This window comes from Phacochoerus africanus, chromosome 2 (assembly GCF_016906955.1).
Source record: "Phacochoerus africanus isolate WHEZ1 chromosome 2, ROS_Pafr_v1, whole genome shotgun sequence".
NCBI lineage: Eukaryota > Metazoa > Chordata > Mammalia > Artiodactyla > Suidae > Phacochoerus > Phacochoerus africanus.
Window position 1 is genome coordinate 129,708,511 of NC_062545.1, and position 26,132 is coordinate 129,734,642.

The window sequence follows — 26,132 nt, forward strand, 5'->3', positions numbered from 1 at the left end:
CCTTTGTACAAGTTTGTTTTCCTTAAATCTTCCAAGGCAATGGTTCTTAACCTTGGCTGTGTATCTGAACCACTTCTGGGGCTTCCTAAAAAATTAGATCCCCAGATCCCAGCCCAGGTCTTAAGAATTAGAAATCTCCAAGATTATGGTTAAATATCTTTACTTTTTCAAAGCAGTATGGATGATCCTGATAAATACTTTAGCATGAGGCTCCACCAAATCTCTTATAATTGGCAACTAGAGATTATAGCAGGAATAAAGTTCTCCTTTTCTAAAGGTGGCGACTGAAGGTCACCTATAAGTAGGGCTCCTATCTGGAATTATCCAGTAACTGAAAACTGCAACCATAGATAGGATTTGGATTTACCCACAAAAAGGAAGAGGAAAATGGTTCATTGAACCAAAGATTACACCAGTACTATCCTTTTCGTTCTTCACTGTTGCATAAGAAAGTGGATGTTTCACTCACAACCAGAAATCATATACTGCCTTTCCAAGTTCCCCTAGAGGGAGAAGTTAATGGCCACACCCTGGGCTTTGGGGGAGAGAGCTGCACTCAGTAGTGTCAGCAATTCCTGAAACAACTTGGATGGAACCCCAAAACTGATGCCACACCCATACAAGGGCATTTCTGGGCATAGAATAGCCCTTGGGAGGTATGAACGTGCTCAGCTGCACAGCAAGGATAAACAGCAACCTGTCCTTAGGACGTAGGCAGGCCAGAAACAGCCCATAAGAAAAGTCCCACCTCTTCCAATCATCAGGCTAGGGGCCTGGGCAATAAATACTAAAGATAGATTAAATTTGGAGAGGATTTACAGGTGATAATAATGGACCCAGTACAGTACAGCTATACTGACTACTATGGTAGTCACGAGACCTACATGTGACTAACGAAAATTTAAATGGTTCTGGCTACATATCAAATGCTCAGTAGTTACAGGTATTAAATAATGAACGATTGTAGAACATTATTGTGTAAAGTTCTGTTGGACAGTGCTGGTCTAGAGAACCTTTGGTTCCCCACCTTATGCAGAAAACAGTATAAAGGGGGCTCATTTATTGTCACTGTTCCAAATGTACAAAAAAAATTAGAAAATAACCCCCAACTCAATTCCCCCCACCCCCACAACATTTCCCCCAACACAAATAATTTTTCCCAAAACCACAAACATAAACTGGTTCTGGTATTTTCATAAACAGTGCAGCTAAGAAACAGTTTAGAGAAAATTTAACAGAATTCAGATTATATCCATTCTGTCCTCTCAGCCCTGAGAGGTTAAGAATCCCAGATGGGTCCCAGTCCTCCCCAATGGTATTCCCATCTCTGGTGGAAGAGTCCTTTTACAAAGTGGTATGTTTGGCTGCCGCTTTAGAGATCCTCCTGTGCCTTCTTCTTCTTCTTGGGTTTTTCTTCTTGAATTATAGGGGGGTTTGTAGCCTCTCGCTGTAGATAGCTAATAAAATCACTCAATTCACGGCCACCCTAAAAGCAGAAAAATTACTTTGAAAATTTAACCTTTTAAAGAACTCTAGATTACCCCCGCCCCAACAGAGGAGTTCTGAAATTTGGAAAATCACATTAGCAACCACACATATTGACTATGAGAGTTGAAGGAGTTCCTAGTTATATAAACTTGGAACTGTGTGTGTGTGTTTGTGGGGAGATGAGACAATGCACTTACTTCATATTTCTTTGGATTTAGCTTCTTGTTGGCTGGAGAGAAATAGATGGTAGGAAAACTGGAAAAAGAAAAAAAAAATTTAGATTTCAGAATACCTCTGACATACACTTTCCCAATAGCTGTTTCTGAGAATAGCTTCTCCTCATGATTTCTAATCTGACCAGATACTACTTTCCATCAGTGGCTAGGTTATATCCTATGAAACCTCAGGAATATGAAGCTCCTCAAGTCTGTGGCATTCATGTGGGCCCATGCTGCAGAAATTTAAGTCAGGAAGGTACTGAAGTTCTGTGCAATGAGGACTCTCCAAACCATACCCAGTAAAGATATGGCTTACAGCCTTTTTTTTTTTTTTTTAAATCAATTACTTTTTTACTAGTTTTCATCTACTTACCCTCTGACTTCATATGGAGAAGGCACATCATTGGCTGTAGCATCCATCTTGGCTATGATAATATTTGGATCTTTTCTAAGCTGTTAATGAACAAGTTAGACCTTTAAATTTCAAGTTTTCAGTGAGTGAGGGACATTCAGTCAATTTAGGACTTGAAACAATCTCATTTTTTAAACACCTGGGTAAATTTTGCTGCTGAGATGGGAAGAACAGTGATACTTGCACACAGTACCGAACTTTCCATAAGCTTCTATTTTCTCTAGGTTCCTACATATTAAGACTCTATAAACTATATTCAATATCTTATAAAAACCTACAATGGAAAAGAATCTGAAAAGGAATATAAATAAATTGCTTTGCTGTATACCTGAAAGTAACATAACATTGTAAATCAACTATACTAAAAGCAAAAAACAAACAAAAAACCCCCTCTATGCAGACACCTTCAAAATTACCTAGCCTAAATAACACATTACAAGGGCTTAACCCAAGTGGTTTATGACAAAGGAACATAATGAATTTATACAAGCCATTACCAAAATTTAGAAGCCAGGATAGTTTTTGTCTTTTTTTTTTAGGGCTGCACTCGCAACATAAGGAGGTTCCCAGGCTAGGGGTCCAATCAGAGCTGTAGCTGCTGGCCTATGCCACAGGCACAACTACGAGAGATCCGAGCTGCATCTGTGACCTACACCATAGCTCACAGCAACACCAGATCCTTAACCCACTGAGTGGGGCCAGGGATAGAACTCTTGTCCTCATGGATACTAGCTGAGTTCATTAATCACTGTGCCACGACAGGAACTCCATAAACCAGGATACTTTTAACCACAATCTAGATCTAGGTTGAGTCTGAAGAATGGAAAGTTAAATCAGGTATCTGAGTTACTAGGCTAGAGACACTAGGGGGCAGTCAGGAGAAAGTGAGTAAGTAGTAGATAGCTGAAAAACATCTACTAGTACTTTGGTTCTAACTAATTAGGGTAACTAGCCAATGCTGACTATGTATGTAAACTTCCTAACACAAATTTTTTCTTTAGAATATGGTTTAGACTTACCTTCTCTCCCAGTTCTTTATACTTAGGCTCCAGATTCTTACAGTGACCACACCAAGGAGCATAAAATTCAATCAGTACATCTTTATTTTCATCATTCACTATTTCATCAAAATTCTCTGCTACCACAACCTGGGAAACAGAAGATTCTCTAATTGGTAAAGTGAATTGAATAAAATGATGAGCTAGGTTTGTTTCTGGACCCAATTCCTAATTTGTGCTGCCACTGAATATATGTTATTGAAATCCAATTCACATTTATAGACTTTATTAGGATGTTACCATCCCCCAGAAAACAACTCATTCTCAGGTTGGTCACCTGACAGACTAAGTTCAGGAAGTCACAGGAAACGAGTGCCACCCAAGTCTTCCTTAAATTAATCTCAGAGCCACGATCTTAACGCTGTTCTTAGGGGGTTAGCTTGCTCTGTCTCAAAGAATAACCTAGCCCTAATACAAGTATCATTAGGGAATTCTGTGAAGGTTTTATATTCCTGCCCCTGTTGAGTATTATGAGCTCTGCCAATGCTTATTTTATGACTAGGGAGGTGAGGACAAACAGACAAACTCAACAAGGTCTTCATTTAGACTAGCATTCTCAGAATAAAGAACTGAGGAGGCAGCTGTGTAGCAGCTTTAGGAGGCTATATGCACCTCACCTTAACAGGCCCATCATTGCTCTCTGGGATAGGTTCAGACTTAAGGTATCTCTTCAGGTTGCCATCAAAGTAATCCTGCAGGAATCTCTCAAGAGCCTTGCCATCACGCCTGCAATTGAAAAGACAAGGATCAGGTTTGCTCACTTGCAGCACTGAGAGAACTAAAAGCAATTTCTTATAACACTTCCTATAGGAGTTCCCATTGTGACACAGCAGAAACGAATCCGACTAGGAACCATGAGGTTGCAGGTTTGATCCCTGGTCTCACTCAGTGGGTTAAGGATCTGGGGTTGTCGTGAACTGTGGTGTAGTTTGCAGACATGGCTCGCATCTCATGTGGCTGTGGTGTAGGCCAGCAGCTGTAGCTCTGATTAGACTGCTAGCCTGGGAACCTCCATATGCTGTGGGTGCAGCGCTAAAAAAAAAAAGAAAAAAAAGAGAATACTTTCTATATATTTTAGCTCAAATTTCAAGATGCAAAAGTAACTGGGAGCTAAAAAAAGGGAGGGGGGGAGAGCTCTTTATTTTCTAAAATGCAGAATTATAGACTGAATAAAAACCCAACCACCTCCTTGTATTTCTGGTTTGTTCTTTGTGGATTAGAAAGGTCAGAGAAGGAAGAGAACATTGGTCCTTCTGGAAATTCAATTCTGCAAAAGAACCAGGTCTTATATTGTTGCTCTGGAGAACAGGGCATGGTATCTTGTTTTATGGATTCATTCACAGGAAGATTTTTATTGGAGCTCCCCTTGGCTCAGCAGAAACAAATCTGCCTAGCATCCATGAAGACACAGGTTCAATCCCTGGCTTCAATCAGTGGATTAAGATTCAGTGTTGCTGTGAGCTGTGGTGTAGGTCACAAACTTGGCTTGGATCTGTTGCTGTGGCACAGGCCTGGTTACAGCTCTGATTTGACCCCTATCCAGCTCTAGGTGCTGTGGGTGCAGCCCTAAAAAGATAAAGACACAGACACACACAGACAGACACAGACACACACACACACGATTCTTCTGTCTTTATCTTCTATAGTCTCAGAAGGTGATGGTCAAAACTGCCTGGGGTCTCAAGATCTTTGTAATTCTGAGTTTACTTTAGGCCAATGTGGTATTCCAAGAAGAAAAGACTTTCTGTAGGGATGGGAGGGGACTGGGTTGGTCTGAAATAACATCGATCTCAAGAGACTCATGTTCTCTATCTACTGTTTGGTGGGTTTTAATTTTGTTTTTTTGGTTTTTTTTTGGGGGGGAGGTCTTTTTAGAGCCACATCCGAGGTATATGGAGGTTCCAAGGCCAGGGGTCCAATCAGAGCTGTAGCTGCTGGCCTACACCATAGCCACAGCAGTGCAGGATCCGAGCCATGTCTGCAACCTACACTACAGCTCACGGCAATGCCGGATCCTTAACCCATTGAGTGAGGCCAGGGATCAAACTCACGTCCTCATGGATGCTAGTCAGATTCTTTTCTGCTGAGCCACGAGAGGAATTCCTCTATCTACTATTTCTAATATCAGGGTGGAAGCAATCATGTATGAGTTCTAAGCTGCTATCACTTTGTTAGTTTTCAAAATTTATTAAGAATCATGGGAGTTTCCTGGCATCCTAGTAGGTTAAGGATCTGGTATTGTTACTGCTGTGGCTTGGGTTTGACCCTTGGCCTGGGAACTTTTTTTTTTTTTTGCCTTTTTTAGGGCCACACCTGCAGCATACGGAAGTTCCCAGGCTAAGGGCTGAACTGGAGCTGCAGCTGCTGGCCTATGCCACAGGAGTGCCAGATCTGACCGTACTGTGGTCTACACGACAGCTCACAGCAACACCAGACCCTTAACCCACTGAACAAGGCCAGAGATCAAACCCAGGTCCTCAAGGATACCAGTCGGGTTTATTCCCGCTGAGTTACAATGGGAGCTCCTCTGGCCTGGGAACTTCTGTATGCTGCAGATGCAGTCTACTCCCCCAAACCCCCCCGACCCCCAGCCATGACTCTTAAAGTATCTATAATTAAGAAAAGTGACAGCCACAGATCACCTAGCTTCACATTCCAAAGTTCTTTATAAATCCCTAGGAGTGTGAAAGGTATTAATAGTTTCTTTGCAGAATTAAATCCCAAACCCACGCTAACTTGTAACTCACGAGAATTCCTCCTGCATGACAAACTTCTCTCCTTTTGCAGTTCTGATAGCAACAACAGGAATCTCTCCAGCAGTGCTTTCCAAGCCAAAATCAGAAAGTTCATGACTAAAGGTTTTGCGGCTAGCTACAGCAAAGTTGAGTTTCTTCCCAGCATCCAGGAATTTCTTTGCCACCATCATCACTCTATGGGGAACGGAGATATTTATGCCAAGATTATACCAGAGTGGTAAAGTACTTCTGAAACCAAGAAGCCAGAGTCTAGAAAGCAAAGTTTAACAGTCCATACATCCCTCTGGAATCAGTCTAAATTTGTCTTCTAGGATGCTGACCCAGGCTTATGGTGCATTCCAATGTCTTACTGAACTTAAGTGCCAAACTCTTGGTACCCAATAGTCCATTCACATCGAATCTTGCTATATTGTGTGTGTATATATATATATATATATATACACAATATATCATATATATTATATATATGTATATTGTAAAATACTGCACACATTAGTAACTGACCCAGAAAGAAAACCTATAAGGATAAAATGCACTGAGAATCTTAATGCACATTTGTTGGCACGTTTTAAAGTACATTTTAGATCACATTTCCATCTTTTACTGGGAGGTTAGTAATCAGCTATGTCACAAGGCAAAGAAGATAACGGAACATATGCCCAGCAGACTCTGGAAACAGTTTGTTATTTGTCCTAATGTAGTTCTTGAGAGTCACCTGTTCCCATTCTTCTTATCTGTTCTCACATCACCTTGGGTAACAGGATACTTAGAAGGAACTGTTTATGCACTGGGTAAATTTGTTTACAAAGGGGAAAAATGATTATTACCTGTTTCTCCAGTAGTTGGAACCTTTAGCATTCTTTTCATAGTCCACATCATAGTAAGCCAGCAGTAAGTCCTTGCCCTGTATCAAATCTTTATTGTCTTCTGTCATGTGAGGGCAGATACCAAAACTGAAATGAAATAATCCATTATCAAATTTGGCAGGTTTATAGCTACATTATGGAATTATCAGTCACCAATTGTACTTAAAAAGGAAATAAAATTTTCAACATATAGGATAAGTACTAAATAATTAATTACCTTATAGGACCACAATACGAGTTCTAGGGCCCAAATATTACTGCTTTAATATAAACTCATCAACTCAACTATTATCATTACAACCCCATGAATGAGGCTATTTAAATCCAAAACATGTCTCTACTTAATATCTGAGGTAAACAAACTAAAATAAAGCCAAGAAATCCCCACAAAAGCATAAAGAGGGACTTACATGTTTTCCTGAATAAATTTTTTAATCTTTCCACTGGTCATTTTCGGTTCTGTATATGCCACAGTCTTGTCCTCAAACTTGTTCACCAGATGTAAAGGCCGAAACAAGGTGATACCCCTTAAAAAAAAATTCTTAGTAGGTAGATAGCATAAGAACTGTCTTGTATCTTTTATTTAAAGCTCAGACTATCTATTCTTCTGCCACTTCTACTATTACCATTTAAGAACATAAAAACTCTTTTCTGGAACCATAGCCTTGGCAATACGACCTTATCTACAACACAAGTGCTAATAATTACCTTAATCTCAAGCACAATAACTGGATATAAGGGTTTAATAAAGCTAGGTTTGAAAGCTAGGAAACCTTGGTTCTAATTCTAGCTCCACCACTAATTTCAAAGATTATTCTGGGCTTCAGCCTTTTTTTTTTTTTTTTAAAGGGCTACACCCGCAGCATATGGAGGTTCCCAGGCTAGGGATCCAATCGGAGCTATAGCTGCCAGCCTACACCACAGCTGTAGTGAAGGATCCAAGCTGCGCCTCTGACCTACACCAAAGCTTACAGCAACTCTGGATCCTTAACCCACTGAGTGAGGCCAGGGATCGAACCTGCAATCTCATGGTTACTAGTCAGATTCGTTTCCGCTGCGCCACAATGGGAACTCCTGGGTTTCAGCTTTTATATCAGTACAAAAGAGGGTCAGAGTAGATAATTTCCAAACCTTTAAAAACAATAAAAAACAGAACCCAATTGTACCCCCAAAGCCCCAATATGCATAATAAAATAAAGCAGAGCTTGCTCTTATTAGAAGGCATCTTGGGAGTTTCTGTTGTGCTCAGTGGTAATGAACCTCACTAGTATCCATGAGGATGTAGGTTCGATCCCTGGCCTTGCTTAGTGGGTTAGGGATCTGATGTTGCCATGAGCTGTGGTGTAGGTCGGCAGCTGCAGCTTCAATTAGACTCCTAGCCTGGGAACTCCCATATGCTGTGGGTTCAGCCCTAAACAAAATAAGACAAAAAAAAGAAGACATCTTGCCCTTCCACTCTTCTTGAAAATTCAACTCTCTCATATAGTGAAAATTACCTCATTAGAGAAAATATATTTAAGATTCCTTCCAGCTATATAAAATTCTATAGGTAGGTACACAATTTTAGATAATGTTTGGCTTGAGTTAATTAGAAAATTTTTTTTGCTCTAGATTTCTCTATCCCAATAGACCAGGTTTACAAATTTCACTTTTTTTTTTCTTTTTAGGGCTGCACTCATGGCATGTGGAAGTTCCTAGGCTAGGGGTCCAAGTGAGCATGATAAATCAGACCTGCAGATGCTGGCCTATACGCCACAGCAACACCAGATCCTTAAACCATGGAGTGAGGCCCGGGATTGAATCTGCATCTTCACGGATACTAGCCAGATTTGTTTCTGCTGGACCACAGTGGGAACTCCCAATACTACTTTTATTGAGACTCTCCTGACTGCCCCTTTCAAACCACTACTATACAGGTGTCAGTGACTCTTCTTCCGAAACACAAAACTGTCACATTACTCTTTAGCTCAGTCTTTCAATGGCTCTCAACTGTCCAAAAGATAAAATCTAAATTATTTTGTTTGGAACTTCAGGTCTTCTATAACTTGGTCTGTGCTTACCTCTCCAACCTTACCTTGCACCAGGGACCTCACTTATGAACAATACTCCAGCAGTACTATGGGTCCCATTATGCCTTCTCTCCTCCTGCCCTATCTGGAACAAATTTTGTCTCCCTGCCATAACCTGCCTGGAAAAACTTACCTTTCAAGATACACCTCAAGAGTCACCTCGTCTAAGAGACTTTTTCGGATACTACTCCCCACCCAAAAAGACAAAAACAACTTCCTCCTCTGTACATCCAGTACACTGCATTAATTTCTATCATGGCATTTATCATGCTCACTAAACACTCCTATACTCACTATCTCCTGCTACTAGATGCTCCTCAAAGGCAGCAACATTTTTCCCAACTTAGCTTCTGCTGAGTAAGTGCTCAATAAAGCTTTTGGAAAAAACAGGCATAAAAATCATCAGTTCACACAACAGCACTGGGTCAGGTGCTTATTTATAAGGACATTCAACTCAGTTACTTACTCTCCATCATCATCATACTTGTCCACCAGAGATTCAACATTGGTGTGTGCAAATCGGTAGTTATCCCTCAAGTTGCTGGCAGCTTTTAGAAACTCAGAGTGAGCTTCACTGAATAAATCCTTGAAAAAACCTATACAGAAAATATCAAACACAAGGAAGAAACAGTCAGTGCTACGATATATTCAGAACTTTAAAATTCTTCTATTTTTCAAAGCCTTCATTCTATTATGGATACGCAAGGCAAAGTAGGAAGACTGCGTCTGCTTTGCCATGACTACTGAGGATGTTTGACGAAATATCTAGTTTAAGAATTCTTGGGAGTTCCCTTGGTGGCGCAGTGGTTAACGAATCTGACTAGGAACCATGAATGAGGTTGTGGGTTCAATCCCTGGCCTTGCTCAGTGGGTTAAGGATCCGGCGCTGCTGTGAGCTGTGGTCTAGTTCGCAGACATGGCCTGGATCCAGCATTGCTGTGGCTCTGGCGTAGGTCAGCGGCTACAGCTCTGATTCGACCCCTAGCCTGGGAACCTCCATATGCCGCGGGAGCGGTCCTAAAAAAGGCAAAAAGACAAGACCAAAAAAAAAAAAAGAAGTTCCTATCCTGGCTCAGTGGGTAGCGAACCTGACTAGCATCCATGAGGATGAGGGTTCGATCCCTGGCCTCGTTCAGTGGGTTAAGGATCTGGCGTTGCCATGAGCTGTGGTGTAGGTCACAGACGTGGCTTCTATTTTGTGTGGCTATGGCACAGGCCAGCAGCTACAGCTCCAATTTGACCTCTAGCCTAATAAATCAGATAACTTCCGTATGTCTCAGGTATAGCCCTTAAAAAAAAATCTTTCTTGTGGAGTTCCCACTGTGGTACAGTGGGTTAAAGGATCCAGTGTTGTTGCAGCTGTGGCCTAAGTCACATCTGCAGCCTGGATTCAATCCCTGGCCTGGGAACTTCATATGTTGCAGTATGGCCATTTAAAAAAAAAAGAAAAAATAAAAATTCTTCCTCTACCCTTAAAAAACTTTTTTTAAAATAAAACCAAGTGAGATGATTTCTTAGGGTTCAAGTCTTAATTCTAGTTTTTCAGAGCTGAAAATTTTGGGCAAATTGTTTTACTACTTAGAGTTTCAGGGGCTATCTTAGGCATCAGAGGATTAAATAAGGCAACATGTCAAAATAATTGTAAATTAATTCACCATATTTTTTCTGTCTTATTTGTCTCTAGAACTTCAAATCTAGAAAAGTGATCAAAACTTAAGTGTTTATTAAATGTCTGCTAATGGTTAACTCCTTGTAAAATATATAGAATTAGTAAAATCCAGATGATAAGAAGTGACTTTTAGTCAAATATAAATAATAAACCATTTGCTACTGCCAGGGGGTCAGTTTTCTTTTCTTTTTATGGCTGTACCCACAGCATATGGAAGTTCCCCGACTAGGGATCAAATCAGAGCTGTAGATGCCCTCCTACACCGAAGCCACAGCAATACTGGATGCAAGATGCATCTGCGACCTATGCCACAGCTTGAAGCAACGCACTGAGCGGGGCCCAGGATTGAACCTATATCCCCAGGGAGACTATGTGGGATTCTTAACCTGCTGAGCCACAACAGGCACTCTGAAAATCAGTTTTATTATACTAATTAGGAGATTAAGAGAAGCACAAGCTTATATGTTTAAATTTATTTTTCAGTCAAATGTATTACACATTTTTATTTATTATTATTTTTCGGCCATACCTTCAGCATATGGAAGTTCCTGGGCCAGGGATCAAACCTACCCCACAGCAGTAACAATGCCGCATCCCTAACCCACTGTGCCACCAGGGAATTCCTACACACTACATTAAAAAAAAATTGGGGGAATTCCCATCGTGGTGCAGCAGAAATGAATCCGACTAGAAACCATGAGGTTGCAGGTTTGATCCCTGGCCTCGCTCAGTGGGTTAAGGATCCGGTATTGCCATGAGCTGTGGTGTAGGTCGAAGACTTGGTTCAGATCTGATGTTGTGGCTGTGGTGTAGGCTGGCAGCTGTAGCTCTGATTTGATCCCTAGCCTGTGAACCTCCAAATGCCTCAGATGAGGCCCTAATAAACAGCAACAACAAAAACCTTGGTGTTTTATTCTGCTGGGTCCAAGAAACACTGTATATTATATCAAAATTTCTATACATGACAAGAAAAAATATGGACCACCTCACGAATTTTCCTGTTATTCTTGTGCAGGGGCCATGCCAATCTCTATATTGTTCCAATTTTAGCAAATGTGGTGCCACAGCAGGTATGTACATTAAACAAAATGAAACGATGAACACCCAAGACATAAAATGTGTATAAATGGCTCAAGTTATTTTAAAAATAAGATATTCCAACCCCTGAGAAAGCAAAGATTACTGTAAAAATATATATACGAATCCTAGCAGTTTAATCTTAAATTGTAAACTTCCCTTCTACTGTGGAAACGGCAGACACAGAGGTTTATCATTTACTTATATCCTCCCACCTTAAAGCCCTATTTTCAGTCTTAAGTACTTTATTATATAGTTAAATCTCAGGAATTTAAGAAGTGATAGGAAAAAGTATTTTGCTTCTTTAATTGACAATAAATCTTTACATATGTTAACAACACCAAGCTACTCAAAACACATTTGCTACTTACCCACCACAGAAGCATCTTTATCACTAATGAACTTTTCAAACTCTTCCTCAGTTCTGAGAGGAACTGAAGCTGGACCAGCCTGCTTCTTCAGGTGGCTGACAATTCCATCTTAAAATAGAAGATGAAAGATTATAGCAACACAAATTTATAATTTTTGAAAAGTCATTCACATGATTCAAAGCTTAAAAGGTTCCAAAGCATATACATTATTCCTATCCTTGTCCCCAGGTAACCCAATTTCTTTTCTGTAACATTTTCAGTTTTACATGTATTCTTCCAGACATATTATTCATAAACAAGCAATTACATGTTTTTCTCAATTGGCAGCATACACACATGCTGTTCTGCAATTGTTTCTGTCATTTAACACAGTTTAGAGATAATTTATGTCAATACACATAAAGACCTACCTCAATTATTTTTATAGCCACATAGTGTTTCACTGTATGGATGTACCACAATTTTATTTAATCAGCCACAACTGATGAACATTTGTTTCCAATTTTTCTTTTTTGTCTTTGGAAAGTTTTATTTAATTTTTTTTATTTTTTATTTTTATTTAATTTTTTTAAATTTATTTTTTTTTCCCACTGTACAGCAAGGGGATCAAGTTATCCTTACATGTATACATTTTATTTCCCCCCACCCTTTGTTCTGTTACAATATGAGTATCTAAACATGGTTCTCAATGCTACTCAGCAGGATCTCCTTGTAAATCTATTCTAAGTTGTGTCTGATAAGCCCAAGCTCCCGATCCCTCCCACTCCCTCCCTTTCCCATCAGGCAGCCACAAGTCTATTTTCCAAGTCCATGATTTTCTTCTTGTTTCCAATTTCTTGCTGATGATTCTGGAATAAACAACCTTGTACTAATGTCATTTTACACATGACTATTATCTGTAGGCTAAATTTCTAGAATTGGATTTACTGGGTCAAAGAGTACATATGCATTTCTGTTTTTAACTCCTCCCCTCAAAGAGACTGTACTTATTTACATCCCTACAAGTGCTATTACATCTTTGTGCATGCTGTTCTCTGCCTAGAATAATCTTTCCCCAGATACCCACCTGGTTCCCTTCCTCATCTCTTCCTTTAGGTCTTCACTCAAAATGTCATCTACTTTGGGAAGCCTTCTCTGACCATTCCTTGTAAACTAAAACCTGTTCAACTCCCAACATTCCCTTACCTCCTTCCCCTGCTTTATCTTTCTTGTGGCACATTTCACTCATCTAATTAATACACTATCATTATTATTATTATTTTTATTGCTTTTTAGGGCCACACCCACAGGATATGAAGTTCCCAGGCTAGGGGTCAAATCGGAATATAGCTGCCAGCCTACACCACAGCCACAGCCACGTGGGATCCAAGCCATGTCTGCAACCTACACCACATCTCATGGCAACACCAGATCCCTGACCCACTGAGCCAAGCCAGGGATTGAATCTGCATCCTCTTGGATACTAGCTGGATTCGTTTCCGCTACTCCATGACAGGAACTCCCTATCATTATTATTGTCTGTTTTGCTGATATACACCTAGCTCTAAGAATAATACCTAGCACATAACAAGCTCAAGAAACATCCATTTTGCAAATAAATAAAACAAATCCCTTATTCTTAAGTGGCACAGAGGCACATGTAGTCTTACTTTTTGTCTTTTTTTAGCACTGCACCCACGGCATATGGATGTTCCCAGGCTAGGAGTCTAATCAGAGCTACAGCCACTGGCCTATACCACAGCCAGAGAAACGCAGGATTGGAGCCGTGTCTGCGACCTACACCACAGCTCACGGCAACGCCGGATCCTTAACCCACTGATCAAGGCCAGGGACCGAACCCACAACCTCATGGTTCCTAGTTGGATTGTTTCCGCTGTGCCATGACAGGAACTCCTAGTCTTACATTTTAAAAGCAGAAAATGCAGTGACCTGGCTAGCTCCTATCAGGATTTAACTAAATACAGGGCAAACTAAGTCATGTGTGGGATCCACCAAATCACACTTTCCTACTGAGGTGAAATGGGCTAAATAAGTAAGAGTTTAGAAATAATAATCACACACAAAAACACAAAAAATCCTAAGTCTAGTTGAAACACTATCATTCCACTTTCTTCTAGAGTCTAATGGAACCATTCATGGGCTCAAATTGGTAACAGGTCAAACAGAGGCAGTGCTATGCCTCCATAATACTCCACACCCACTTCCCCTGTTCTCTATGGAGTACCCCCACAATGGGCTAACTGACTGAAACAGTACTGTTTAACTCTTTCAACATGACTGAGCCTGTTTTGCTCACAAAGATATTTTTTTTCCTTCTCTCTCCATTTATGATTTTCTTTTCTCTTAAATGTCTCCTTCAATTCCTCACAGAGGAGGGGCTGTTATCAACAGCTAAGTCGAAATCAGATATGATTTGTTTAGTCTGCAAGGGGGCTGTGATTACTATATTACAATATAAATTATTATAAAGAATTTTACCTCAGGGCTGTAACGAAAAGTGTTACTTTTCCCCCCGAGTATTTTAAATTCTCTGGAAGGTAAAATAGGAGTGCTGAGTAACCAGTTTAAGCAGGAAGGTAAACAGCACAGTTAATGGAATACGTGAACAAAATAATCCATCCGAAGTAGCCAAATATCTCATCTCCCATACAGATGCTGAGAAATTCTCAAGTTTAAGATATCTATGTACAGCCCAAGTGAAATTATCTGCCTAGTAACAGTCTGGATGGGTTCACAAACAAGTAACTATAAGACCTGTCCGGAAGTTCCCGTTGTGGTGCAGTGGTTAACGAATCCGACTAGGAACCATGAAGTTGCGGGTTCGATCCCTGCCCTTGCTCAGTGGGTTAAGGATCCGGCACTGCCGTGAGCTGTGGTGTAGGTTGCAGACGCGGCTCGGATCCTGCATTGCTGTGGCTCTGGCGTAGGCCGGTGACTATAGCTCCGATTCGACCCCTAGCCTGGGAACTTCCATATGCTGTGGGAAGCGGCCCTAGAAAAGGCAAAAAAGACAAAAAAAACCCTGCCTGGCATGGAGTTGCCGTTGTGGCCTAGCAAGTTAAGAACCTGACCAGTATCCATGAGGATGCGGGTTTAATCCCTGGCCTCACTCAGCGGGTTGGGGATTTGGCACTGCTGCAAGCTATGGCATAGGTCGCAGATGAGGCTTGGATCTAGTGTTGCTGTGGCTGTGGTATAGGTCAGCAGCTGCAATTCCGATTTGACCCCTCGCCTGGGAACTTCCGTTAAAAACAAACAAACAAAAAAACATAGTGTCTGTGATGATTTGGATTCAATCCCTGGCCTCACTCAGTGGGTTAAGGATCTTGTATTGCTGCAAGCTGCATAGGTCACAGATGCAGCTCAGATCTGGCATTGCTATGGCTGTGATATAGACCACAACTGCAGCTCCGATTCAACCCCTAGCCTGGGAACTTCCGTATGTCACAAGTATGGCCTTAAAAAGGAAAAAAATAATAATAACCTTGGTAGACCTTATAACTCAAGTATTTTCTATATTACTTAAATAACTTGTTCATTGAGAGAAGTCTTTTGTTAGCTACCAAAAATGCCATCTAAGATGAGGAGTTTTTAAGACTTAAAGTATGTCTTATAGACAATGTCATGTTACCACTACAGGGAAGTTAAACAGATCATTTTCAGAATGTAATCTAGGATCCTTACCAGCAGTCCTGGGCCCATCATAAGCACCTGCTTCTTCACCATCTCTAAATATCTTCAGGGTTGGATATCCACTCACTCCATACTTATTACAAGTATTTGTATTGGCAGTACAATCAACCTAAAGATTAAAATACACAAACAATGGTTATCCAAGCACCTGTTGCAGGCTGCTCCTTTATTCCCTAAATATTAAGAGTGATCAAATCAGGAGTTCTCCTATGGTGCAGCCTCAGGTTAAGGATCCAGTATTGTCAGTATAGTGGCCCGGGCAACATGGCATGTGGGGGGAAAAAAAAAAGAGCGTGGTCAAATTAAAAGATCAAGCAATTCTTGGCACATCCCACAGAACATTAAACATATATATATTTTTTGCCTTTTTATGGCCATACCCGCAGTATATGGAAGATCCCAGGCCAGGGATCTAATCGGAGCCATAGCCGCTGGCCTATGCCAGAGCCACACCAATGGCAGAGCTGAACAGCTCACAGCAGTGCCATATCCTTAACCCACTCAGTGAGGCCAGGGATAGAACTCGCATCCTCATGGATACTAGTCGGGTTCTTAACCCCCTGAGCCACAACTTCAAAACATTAGATTTTAAAGGCAAACTGGGAGTTCTCATTGTGGCTCAGTGTTAACAAACCTGACTAGTATCCATGAGGAGGCAGGTTTGATCCCTACCCTCTATCAGTGGGTTAAGGATCTGGCATCACAGTCGGCTGTGGTGTAGGTCGCAGACACAGCTCAGATCTGGTGTTGCCGTCACTGTGGCGTAGGCTGACAGCTGCAGCTCCAATGTGACTCCTAGTCTGGAACCTCCATATGGCATGGGTGTGGCCCTAAAAAATTTAAAAAAAAAAAAAAAAAAGCAGACTGGTGTTTGACTAGCTGCATCAGAAGCACCTAAGGAACTCTTTAAAATTTAGATTCCTGGAATTCCTGTTGTGGCTCAGTGTAAACCAATCTAACTAGCATCCATCAGGACAAACGTTCAATCCCTGGCCTTGCTCAGTGGCTTAAGGATCCAGCGTTGCTGTGAGCTGTAGTGTAGGTCAGAGATGCAGCTCGGATCCTGTGTTGCTGTGGCTCTGGTGTAGGCTGGCAGCTGTAGCTTTGATTTGACCCCTACCCTGAGAACCTCCATATGCCGTGGGTGGGGCCATAAAAAGACCACCTCTCTCCCCCCCAGTTTAGATTCCTAGGCCTCATACGAAACACACAAGTGACTATTTGAATTTGGCCCCTTGAGTCTCTACTGTTTAAAACAGTATTCTTCACTTTTTCACTGCCCCTCAGAATATGTGAAGGATAAATCAATTAAATTAGAAACAGTGGCTTACTTAGATAATGATTATTATCTTACTATGATACATGCCTTTTAGGTGAAGTGAGGTATAATTTGATTTGGAAAGGCACCTAGAGTTATTAACAAAGGTACCAATATGCCCTGAGCTAGTCTGAATCTGGGCCAAACTATAACATAACAGATCTATCAAGAACTATCAGGAAGAATAAAATTTCTATCTAGCCACTTATTCCAAACTAGGCAATGCTGCCAGCACTTCACATATTATCTTATTTAGTCTTCAGAGGATTCTGAGGTATGATCCCAATGCCTTAACCAAAACTAAAGCTCAGAGAAGGAATATGTTAATAGTAACATAGCTACTGCCACATGAGGCAGGAACTAAATTATAACAACTCTTTTTTCCTATGGCAACCTGCCAAAGAACATCAGGATTGAAAGCAGTTTTCAGAAATAGTTCTATATATGTATGAACTATTTATTTGAGGCTGGCTGAGACATGAGATTTTAGAATTGAGCGACTAGGGGTTTACTACACAACAATGGCAAAATTCTGGAACCAATACTTTCACTATAAAAGCAAATACGAGTTTATAGTTGACCAGTTAGTTACATACTCATCATCATCTGCCTGTCATTTTCCTATGCTCATCAAAGTGAAAAGCAACACAGTAGTTCAGGGAATTGATTTACTCAATGATAATTATCCTCTGATCTTGACTACTGTAATTTTACTTTCCATATCTGTCCCTTACACCTTAAATTTTTTCTCTGGGTGGGGGAGGTGTGTGGAAATTCCCAAGGGATCAAACCTGTGCCATAGCAGTGACCCAAGCTGTTGTAGATCAGGGAATTCCCATGTGTGTACCTGCTAATTCTTATTTATCATATATTTTATTTCTTTCTTAGGCCAGTATTTCCCTTAGTTTCACTGCATGTAATCTTTTGAGACCATAATTAATACAACAGTCAGTTGTGTATTTGCCCAGAAACTAGTGTTCTCTCAGCACTGTAAAAGAAAATCAATGTTAATTTTTACCAACTACTATTTAAAATACCTCATTTCCTTTAATGAAGAATCTACCTATAATTACCTTTGCTAATGGAACTATTCCTTTTAATCTGGTAGCTGCCGCTTCATATTCAGGTGCAAGCCTCTTGCAGTGTCCACACCTATATAAATACATTAAAAAAAAGGCAAATGCTCAGTTTATATCCAGGAAGTTTGTTAACTTTGTTTCTCTGGGCAGAATCTCAAATTATTGTACTTGCTTTTGACTAATAGCTGCTTCCAAAAGCAAAAATATCACCTGAACAATATCTCTTACTGATAAAGTAAATCAGAGCTCTCAAAGGTAAAGGTACTACTCCCTAGCCTAAGATCAACTCTATAGGACTAGCTCAGTCCAGGGCAGCATCTATTTTCTCAATTAAAAGTACCATGGGGGGAGTTCCTGTCGTGGCACAGTGGTTAACAAATCCGACTAGGAACCATGAAGTTGCGGGTTCGGTCCCTGTCCTTGCTCAGTGGGTTAACGATCCGGCGTTGCTGTGAGCTGTGGTGTAGGCTGCAGGCCTAACTTGGATCTGGCATTGCTGTGGCTCTGGCGTAGGCTGGCGGCTACAGCTCCGACTGGACCCCTAGCCTGGGAACCTCCATATGCCGCGGGAGCGGCCCAAAGAAATAACAAAAAGACAAAAAAAAAAAAAAGTGCCATGGGGGTAGTGGTGGGGATAAATCACAAGTTTGGAATTAACACAGACACACTATCATATATAAAATAGATAAAAGAATACTATATATTCTTTTGCTGTATACATGAAACTAATACAACATTGTAAATCAACATACTTCAATTATTAAAAGTGTTCTTTTTTTTTTTTTGTAAAGTGCAACTGGTCCCTAAAAACTGTAGTTCAAAGAAGGAAAGGGCTCAAGCCCTCTTGACCAATTAATGAGGATAAAATAAAGGGCAAGACAGCAATAATCCCATTCTTGGTATTATTTCCCAAAGGAGGGTACTTATTTCTCCTTAGACAAGTAGGTCTGTGGTTTTTTTTTTTTGTCTTTTCTAGGGCCGCACCCCCGGGATATGGAGGTTTTTAGGCCAGGGGTCGAATCGGAGCTGTAGTCACCGGCCTAAGCCAGAGCCACAGCAACGCAGGATCCCAGCCACGTCTGGAACCTACACCACAGCTCATGGCAATGCCGGATCCTTAACCCACTGAGCGAGGCCAGGGATAGAACCTGCAACCTCATGGTTCCCAGTTGGATTTGCTAACCACTGAGCCATGATGGGCACTCCTGTGGTTCTTAAAAATATAGTGACTGTGGAGTTTCCTAATGGCAAAGCAGGTTATGGATTGGTGTTATCACTGCAGTGGCATGGGTTTGAGTCCTGGCCTGGGAACTTTTACATGCCCAGGGCATGGTCAAAAAGAAAAAATACAGGAGTTCCCATTGTGACACGGTAGGTTAAGAATCACTAAAGTGGCTCTGGTCATGGCAAAGGTGTGGGTTTGATCCCCAATCTGCCACAGTGGGCTAAAGGATCAGGTGTTGTCACAGTTGTGGTTCAGAGTCAATCCCTGGCCCAAGAACTTCCACATGCCTTGGGTGTGGCCATTAAAAAGAAAAAAAAAAAGGAAAAAAAAATTGTGACTGAAAACTTGTAAGGTCCCAAGCATGGCACTAAGTCTTTAAGAATCACCATCAAGTACTTTTTCCCCATTCCTTCAATAGGACTCTCTGTGACCAGAAACACAGTTTGAGGGGTAGTGGAATAAGGCCCAGAAGGTGCGCATTTAATATAAAGACGCTAGCAGCTTGGAGGCTTTTTTCTTCTGAACGGAGTTTCAACACAGCATTAGAGTAACATATTTAAGACAGCAAGCTACAGAGTTCACCTGACTATAAAAACTGATGAGGATAGAGCATTATGTCAATTGGAATATTTTCCCAGAGGGCCATCAGAACACCTGCTCCTCTGCCCAGAAAGTCCAAACAGTCCCACAGGCACACTGTACATGCAATGGGGGGGAGAAGCATATCAGTGCACAAGAAGCACCAGCTATATATCATCTCTTCAAAAGCCAATGGGTTGCAGAGGGATTACTTTGAGAAGGTTGAGTAGTTCTGTGATCTCCCCATAGACAGCAAAAATAGAAGACAGAAGGAAGGAAATAAGAAAACTGAGCTGATGTATTTCATAGCCAAAAGTCTCAAAAAAATTTTTTTTTGTCTTTTTAGGGCCGTACCTGCAGCACATGGAAGTTCCCAGGCTAGGGGTCTAACTGGAGCTGTAGCTGCAGGCGTACACCACAGCCACTGCAATGTAGGATCTGAGCCGCGTCTGTGACCTACACCATAGCTCAAGGCAACACCGGATCCTTAACCCACTGAGTAGGGCCAGGGATGAAACTCACATCTTCATGCATACTAGTTGGATTCTTCACTACTGATCCACGATGGGAACTGCTCAAAATTTATTAAGGGCGTTCTCTAGTGGTGCAGTGGCTTAAGGATCTGGTGTTGTCACTGCTAGCCCAGGAACTTTCACAGGCCACAGGGGTAGCCAAAAAATTTTTATTTTATCCATTAATGAATGGATAAGTAACTTGGAAACATTCTGCCCCTAAAATTTGTTTATTTTGGCCATACCTGAAGCATAGACAAGTTCCTAGTCCAAGGACTGAACCCATGCCACATTAGTGACCTGAGCCCCAGCACTGACGATGCTGGATCCTTTACCACTAGGCCACCAGGGAACTCCTAAAATTTGTTGAAATCAAAGGATTCTGGAGTTTATATTTCCCAAGGTTTTTAGAAATACTATTCAAAAATAATTAGAAAGCTTAACTGATAGTAATATAAAAACATATGTTGCTTGGGTAACATACATACTTACTAAAAGCATAAAAGAACTAAACGATAAAAACCATATCGAAAATAGGGGGGTGCATAAGATGGGGAATGGAGTACACAGGGGACCTCAACTGTACTGGCTTTTTTAGACCGGGTGGTGAATAAATGGTATTTCTTATTCTGCACTTCACGGATGCACATTTTACCATATCTAAAATAGGGATATACGTTGTAATTGTGTCACAGTGTCAATGGCAGAATTTTTCTTTTCTTTTTTTGTCTTTTCTTGAGCTGCTCCCATGGCATATGGAGGTTCCCAGGCTAGGGGTCTAACCAGAGCTATAGCCACCGGCCTACGCCAGAGCCACAGCAATTTGGGATCTGAGCCATGTCTTCGACCTACACCACAGCTCACGGCAACGCCAGATCTTTAACCCACTGAGCAAGGCCAGGGATCGAACCCACAACCTCATGGTTCCTAGTCGGATTCGTTAACCACTGTGCCACGGCAGGAACTCCGCATTTTTCTTTTTTGAGACATCAAGTAGTGGTCCCTCTCACAATCAGTAGAATGTGCTGAAGGGCTATTTTTGGTTAAGAGATAATACATGTATTATTTGTATTAAGAGATTTCTGTTGAATACATATGTAGTCATTGTCAGAAAGGCTGAGTCAACAGTTTTAAGAATAGTTTCACCTCGGAGTTCCTACCATGGCACAGCAGAAACAAATCCGACTAGGAACCATGAGGTTGTGGGTTTGATCCCTGGCTTTGCTCAGTGGGTTAAGGATCTGGCGTTGCCGTGAGCTGTGTTGTAGGTCGCAGACATGGCTTGGATCCAGCATTGCTGTGGCTGTGGTATAGGCTGGCAGCTGTAGTTCCAATTCGACCCCTAGCCAAGGAACCTCCACATGCCTTGGGTGCGGCCCTAAAAAGACCAAAAAAAAAAAAAAAAAAGTTTCACCTTAACATGTTTAAACTTAGCAAATGATTCCTCCAGGAATCCAAGAGATAACCAGAGGTGTATAGGAGGGTACTGTGCGTAAGTGGCAAGGCCAGGACTGAAAACCACTGCCTTAAGCATTGCTAATATCCCTAATACGATCAAATGCCCAAAGGGAGAACCTGTTTAACATGTTCCAATGAGGCTGGAGGAGACCGTCCTTTCTAAATTTACCTGGAAAGGAATTCAGGTGGATTTTGAAGGTGATCATCAAGACTAATCACTAAAAAAATAAATTAAAAAAAAAAGACTAACGACTACTTCTTTCGCAAACCCCTACATATTATTAAAACACAAAGAGGAGTTCCCCTGGCGGCACAGTGGGTTAAGGACTTGGCGACACCACAGCTGCGGCTCAGCTTCGGTCCCTGGCCTGGGAATTTCCAGATGCCTCAGGTGCAGCCAAAAAAGGAGGGGGGAAAAATATGCTTGTCATGTGCCTGTGCTTCTGATGGAAGAAAAACCAATATAGTCCTTTCCCTACAGGACTATCAAACTGGCAGGGGTGATAGACAGTATTATTAGGTCCCAAAAGAGAGGAGAAAGCAACCAGTTAGTTGTCCAGGGAAGGAAGAAGTAACCCCCCCAATTCTGGCCACAACTGTGGCATGTGGAAGTTCCCGGGCCAGATATCAAACCCACACCACAGCAGCTACCTAAGCTGTTGCAGTGACAATGCCAGATCCTTTACCCCCTGTGCCACCAGGGAACTCCAGGAAGAAGTAACTTTTTTCCTACGGCCACACCCATAGCATATGGAAGTACCCTGGTTAAGGGTTGAATCTGAGCCACAGATGCAGCAATGCTGGATCTTTTAACCACACTGCATTTGGGCAGGGGATGGAACCCATGCCTTTGCAGCAACCAGAGCCACTATAGCTGGATTCCTAACCTACTGGGCCACAGTGGGAACTCCAGGAAAAGTAACTTCTGTGCTAAATCTTGTTGAAAAAAATCAACAGGAGGTGGGAAAGGGAATTTCAAGTAAAGGAATCAGTACATATAAGAAGAAATATTAAATATTACATTTTATACTACAGTCTTTTTCTATACTCTATGAACACTTATATCAAATATCATTCATTAATACTACTGTCCTACAGGGAAGGACACAAATTTACAACAGAAGTAGATGCTGGAGACTTAAAACTTACTTAACACTGATTGATAAATTTTCAGAAATTATCACAAACATTTAAATAGTTCTATTTACTTCCAGAGAAATTCAGATACTCCCATTCTAAGATGACTGATTCCACCATGGAAATATTAGTCTACAGAGTCAGCTGCAAAGAAATCTTTCACTTTCACTTATAAAATGAAAGTGAAAAAAATACCCTATAACAAATGAGAAAAATAACTTGCTCAACACAGCTCCATTTCATTCTTTTTTTTTTGTCTTCTTGCTATCTCTTTGGGCAGCTCCCACGGCATATGGAGGTTCCCAGGCTAGGGGTCCAATCGGAGCTGTAGCCACCGGCCTACGCCAGAGCCACAGCAACGCGGGATCCGAGCCTCGTCTGCGACCTACACCACAGCTCACGGCAATGCCGGATCGTTAACCCACTGAGCAAGGGCAGGGACCGAACCTGCAACCTCATGGTTCCTAGTCGGATTCGCTAACCACTGCGCCACGACGGGAACTCCCATTTCACTCTTAATAACTGTTTCTATCCATCTTGTAAGCTAGTAATCCTGATCTATACAAAGAAATATAGCAGTCAGAAAACATTTGCAGCCGAACTATTAATAAGAATAGTCGATCATAGAGTTCCTTATGGAGCAGCAGGTTAAGGATCTGGCATTGTCACTGCAGCAGCTCGAGTCACTGATGTGGTGCAAGTTCAACTGCTGGCCCTGGGACCTTCCACATGCCTTGAGAGCAGCCATATTGGGAAAAAAAAAAAAAGAATGGTTGAATGGGAAGAAATAAGGACATCATCAACAGGAGACTTCTTTGATTCAAATTTCTCATTCAGAAAACTGATTCTTCTTGTAGGTATTGTGGAGGATGACCTTAACTTCCATACCAATTAAAAGGAGACACCACTGCAGAGATCCACCCAGTTTTAGGGATAGTTTAGTGCATGATGGGATATGTAGTTTTTAAGGAAGCACATGCAACAATTTAAAGTAGCAGAGAACACCTTCAATGGGGGGGGGAAAAAAAAACCTGCTTTAAACTAAGTCTAATAGCCCACAATTCTCCTGCAATTCATTTCATGTTGACCCCTGTAGTCAGAGGCACCAAATAGTCTTGATACAACTACATAGAGCCATTTTAATCACAGTGACACCCCCTCAGAGTTAATAGTGTGGTAATATGATTGGGAAAAGTTGTTTCCAAAAGAATGTGAATTCTATAGATGTATAAAAACCACCTATGGGAGTTCCTGTCGTGGCGCAGTGGTTAACAAATCCGACTAGGAACCATGAGGTTGCAGGTTCCGTCCCTGTCCTTGCTCAGTGGGTTAACGATCCGGCATTGCCGTGAGCTGTGGTGTAGGTTGCAGACGCGGATCGGATCCCGCGTTGCTGTGGCTCTGGCATAGGCTAGTGGCTACAGCTCCGATTGGACCCCCAGCCTGGGAACCTCCATATGCCGCTGGAGCGGCCCAAGAAATAGCAAAAAAAAAAAAAAAAGACCAAAAAAACCCCCAAAAAACAAACAAACAAACAAAAACCACCTATGATGTGTAATCAGTACCGCCAGTCAGCCACAGAACAGCCCCGGATGAATAAACTGCCACCAGCTGGAAACAAAATGTGTTGCCTCTAAACATAGCCTTCTGGTTCAGGTGGTCTTCATTACAGGACTTCTAGTGTAACCCTCAAGTCAGCTGAACCCTTGCAGAATGAAGATGAGAATCAGAAGCAAGTGAAAGTTACCTAATATTCTTTTACTGTAACTTTTGAATACACATAATTTTTAACTTAGGGTCATTGTCGCAGAAGAAAAATTAAGTACTACAATTAGTGTGCTTATACTGAGTTGTCCCCAGTGTTAAGATAATCATTGTAAAGATAATCTGGTAAAGATTTCTTGGGGAAAAAAAAAAAAAACACCACACCACCACCAGAGTGCTGGTTTACAGGGCCAGAAATCCTATTTGGTCTCTCCCCACCCCCACCCACCAGCTTTTTATTTCCATTTAGTTTTATCCAAAGGAATTTACATTCTTGTTCAGTTAAATCACTCAAGTGGAGTATTTCACCAACACTACCTTCTCACTGGGGTCTTTGGCATTTTTTAGAAATCCTAACTAAAAGTGACCATTTAGACAGATTCTAACAGAATTACTCTGTTTATCTACTCTTTTTTTAACAAAATTCTGCTAATGTTGAGAAGTGATGGCCTTAATGGTGAAAGCGCACCATGTGATGAACAAAATAACTGCCTGCCTCAAGAAAGCACTTATGACCATTCTGCAGCCACTGAGTGACCTTGGCTAGAAACCAATGGCTGCGTGGGGCAAGAAGAAAGGAAGTACCGTGGGGGCCCAGGGCTTCTGCACTTGGTGAAACGTTGACTTCCAATATAAGGCCTTGCGATGCTCGTCTAATGAATGGCAAACAGCAACACTGACTCAACCAGAAAACTGTAAAGATACGAAACGAAGCGGGGAAAGGCGGCGGGCGGGGGTGGTGTGGTGTGGTGGTTAAACCCTCTGCAATAGGAAGTGCCACAAGAGCACCGAGGTAAGGATGTGGCCCTGCGGGAGAGGGGCCTCGCGTTTTCCCTCTCCGGGTCTCGCTCCCAGGCCATCAGCACCGACTCCTCCGCTCTCGGTGAGGCAGCTCGGTTCCCCGTAGGTGGAAAATCTGCGGGCTGCTGCCGGGATCGCGGCGATGATGGAGGGAGCCGGCGCTGCGTAGGCCTAACCGTTCCCGCGCCCTGGCTCCGGCTCAGCCCGGCCCTCCCTCTCCCGCCCCTGTTAAGTGGCCTCACCAGGGGGCAAAGAACTCCACGAGCATGAGCCCCGCAGAGCCCGTGTCGGAGATGCGACTCTCGAAGTTGTCGTCGGTGAGTTCCAGCACGTCGGAGGCAGCGGCGAGGCGGACGGCGGCGAGAAGAAGCGCCACGCCCGGGAACAGCGCTGGGCGGCAGAGGCGCATGGCGACCAGGTGAGGCGGGGGCGGCCAGGAGGGTCAGGGTTCGGCGGGGACTGCGGAGGCCGTGCCGGCGACCACTCACCCTCTGCCTGAGCTCGCGCGTCTGACCCAGGCGGACCTGCAGCCGGAGGTCCCAACCCCCCAGCCCGGCTGGGCCGCAGTGTGGCAGCCGCTGA

At 42.2% G+C, this 26,132-nt stretch overlaps 1 protein-coding gene and 1 pseudogene across 1 annotated transcript; both read right to left on the minus strand.

The window, feature by feature from the left end:
• Nucleotides 1-143: 143 nt before the first annotated feature.
• PDIA3 (protein disulfide isomerase family A member 3) lies at nt 144-26,112 on the minus strand. Its single transcript, XM_047766503.1, has 13 exons — nt 25,793-26,112; nt 18,069-18,147; nt 15,669-15,786; nt 11,985-12,092; nt 9,334-9,463; nt 7,209-7,325; nt 6,760-6,885; nt 5,924-6,106; nt 3,794-3,902; nt 3,138-3,266; nt 2,080-2,159; nt 1,686-1,743; nt 144-1,486 (listed from the first exon to the last, which is right to left on the minus strand). Exons 1-13 carry the CDS (start codon nt 25,957-25,959, stop codon nt 1,373-1,375), a joined length of 1,518 nt encoding a protein of 505 aa, XP_047622459.1. The 5' UTR covers nt 25,960-26,112; the 3' UTR covers nt 144-1,372.
• Nucleotides 11,507-11,601, minus strand: LOC125121670 (uncharacterized; annotated as a pseudogene).
• Nucleotides 26,113-26,132: the final 20 nt, after the last annotated feature.

Excerpts from the sequence above, each read along its gene's own strand:
- PDIA3 (XM_047766503.1), bottom strand. The coding sequence starts at position 25,959 with ATGCGCCTCTGCCGCCCAGCGCTGTTCCCGGGCGTGGCGCTTCTTCTC. Across the intron at positions 9,464-11,984 it reads TAAAGATGCTTCTGTGGTGG|GTTTTTTCAAGGATTTATTC; the intron begins GTAAGTAGCAAA and ends TTTTCTGTATAG. Across the intron at positions 6,107-6,759 it reads TCCAACTACTGGAGAAACAG|AGTGATGATGGTGGCAAAGA; the intron begins GTAATAATCATT and ends CGTTCCCCATAG.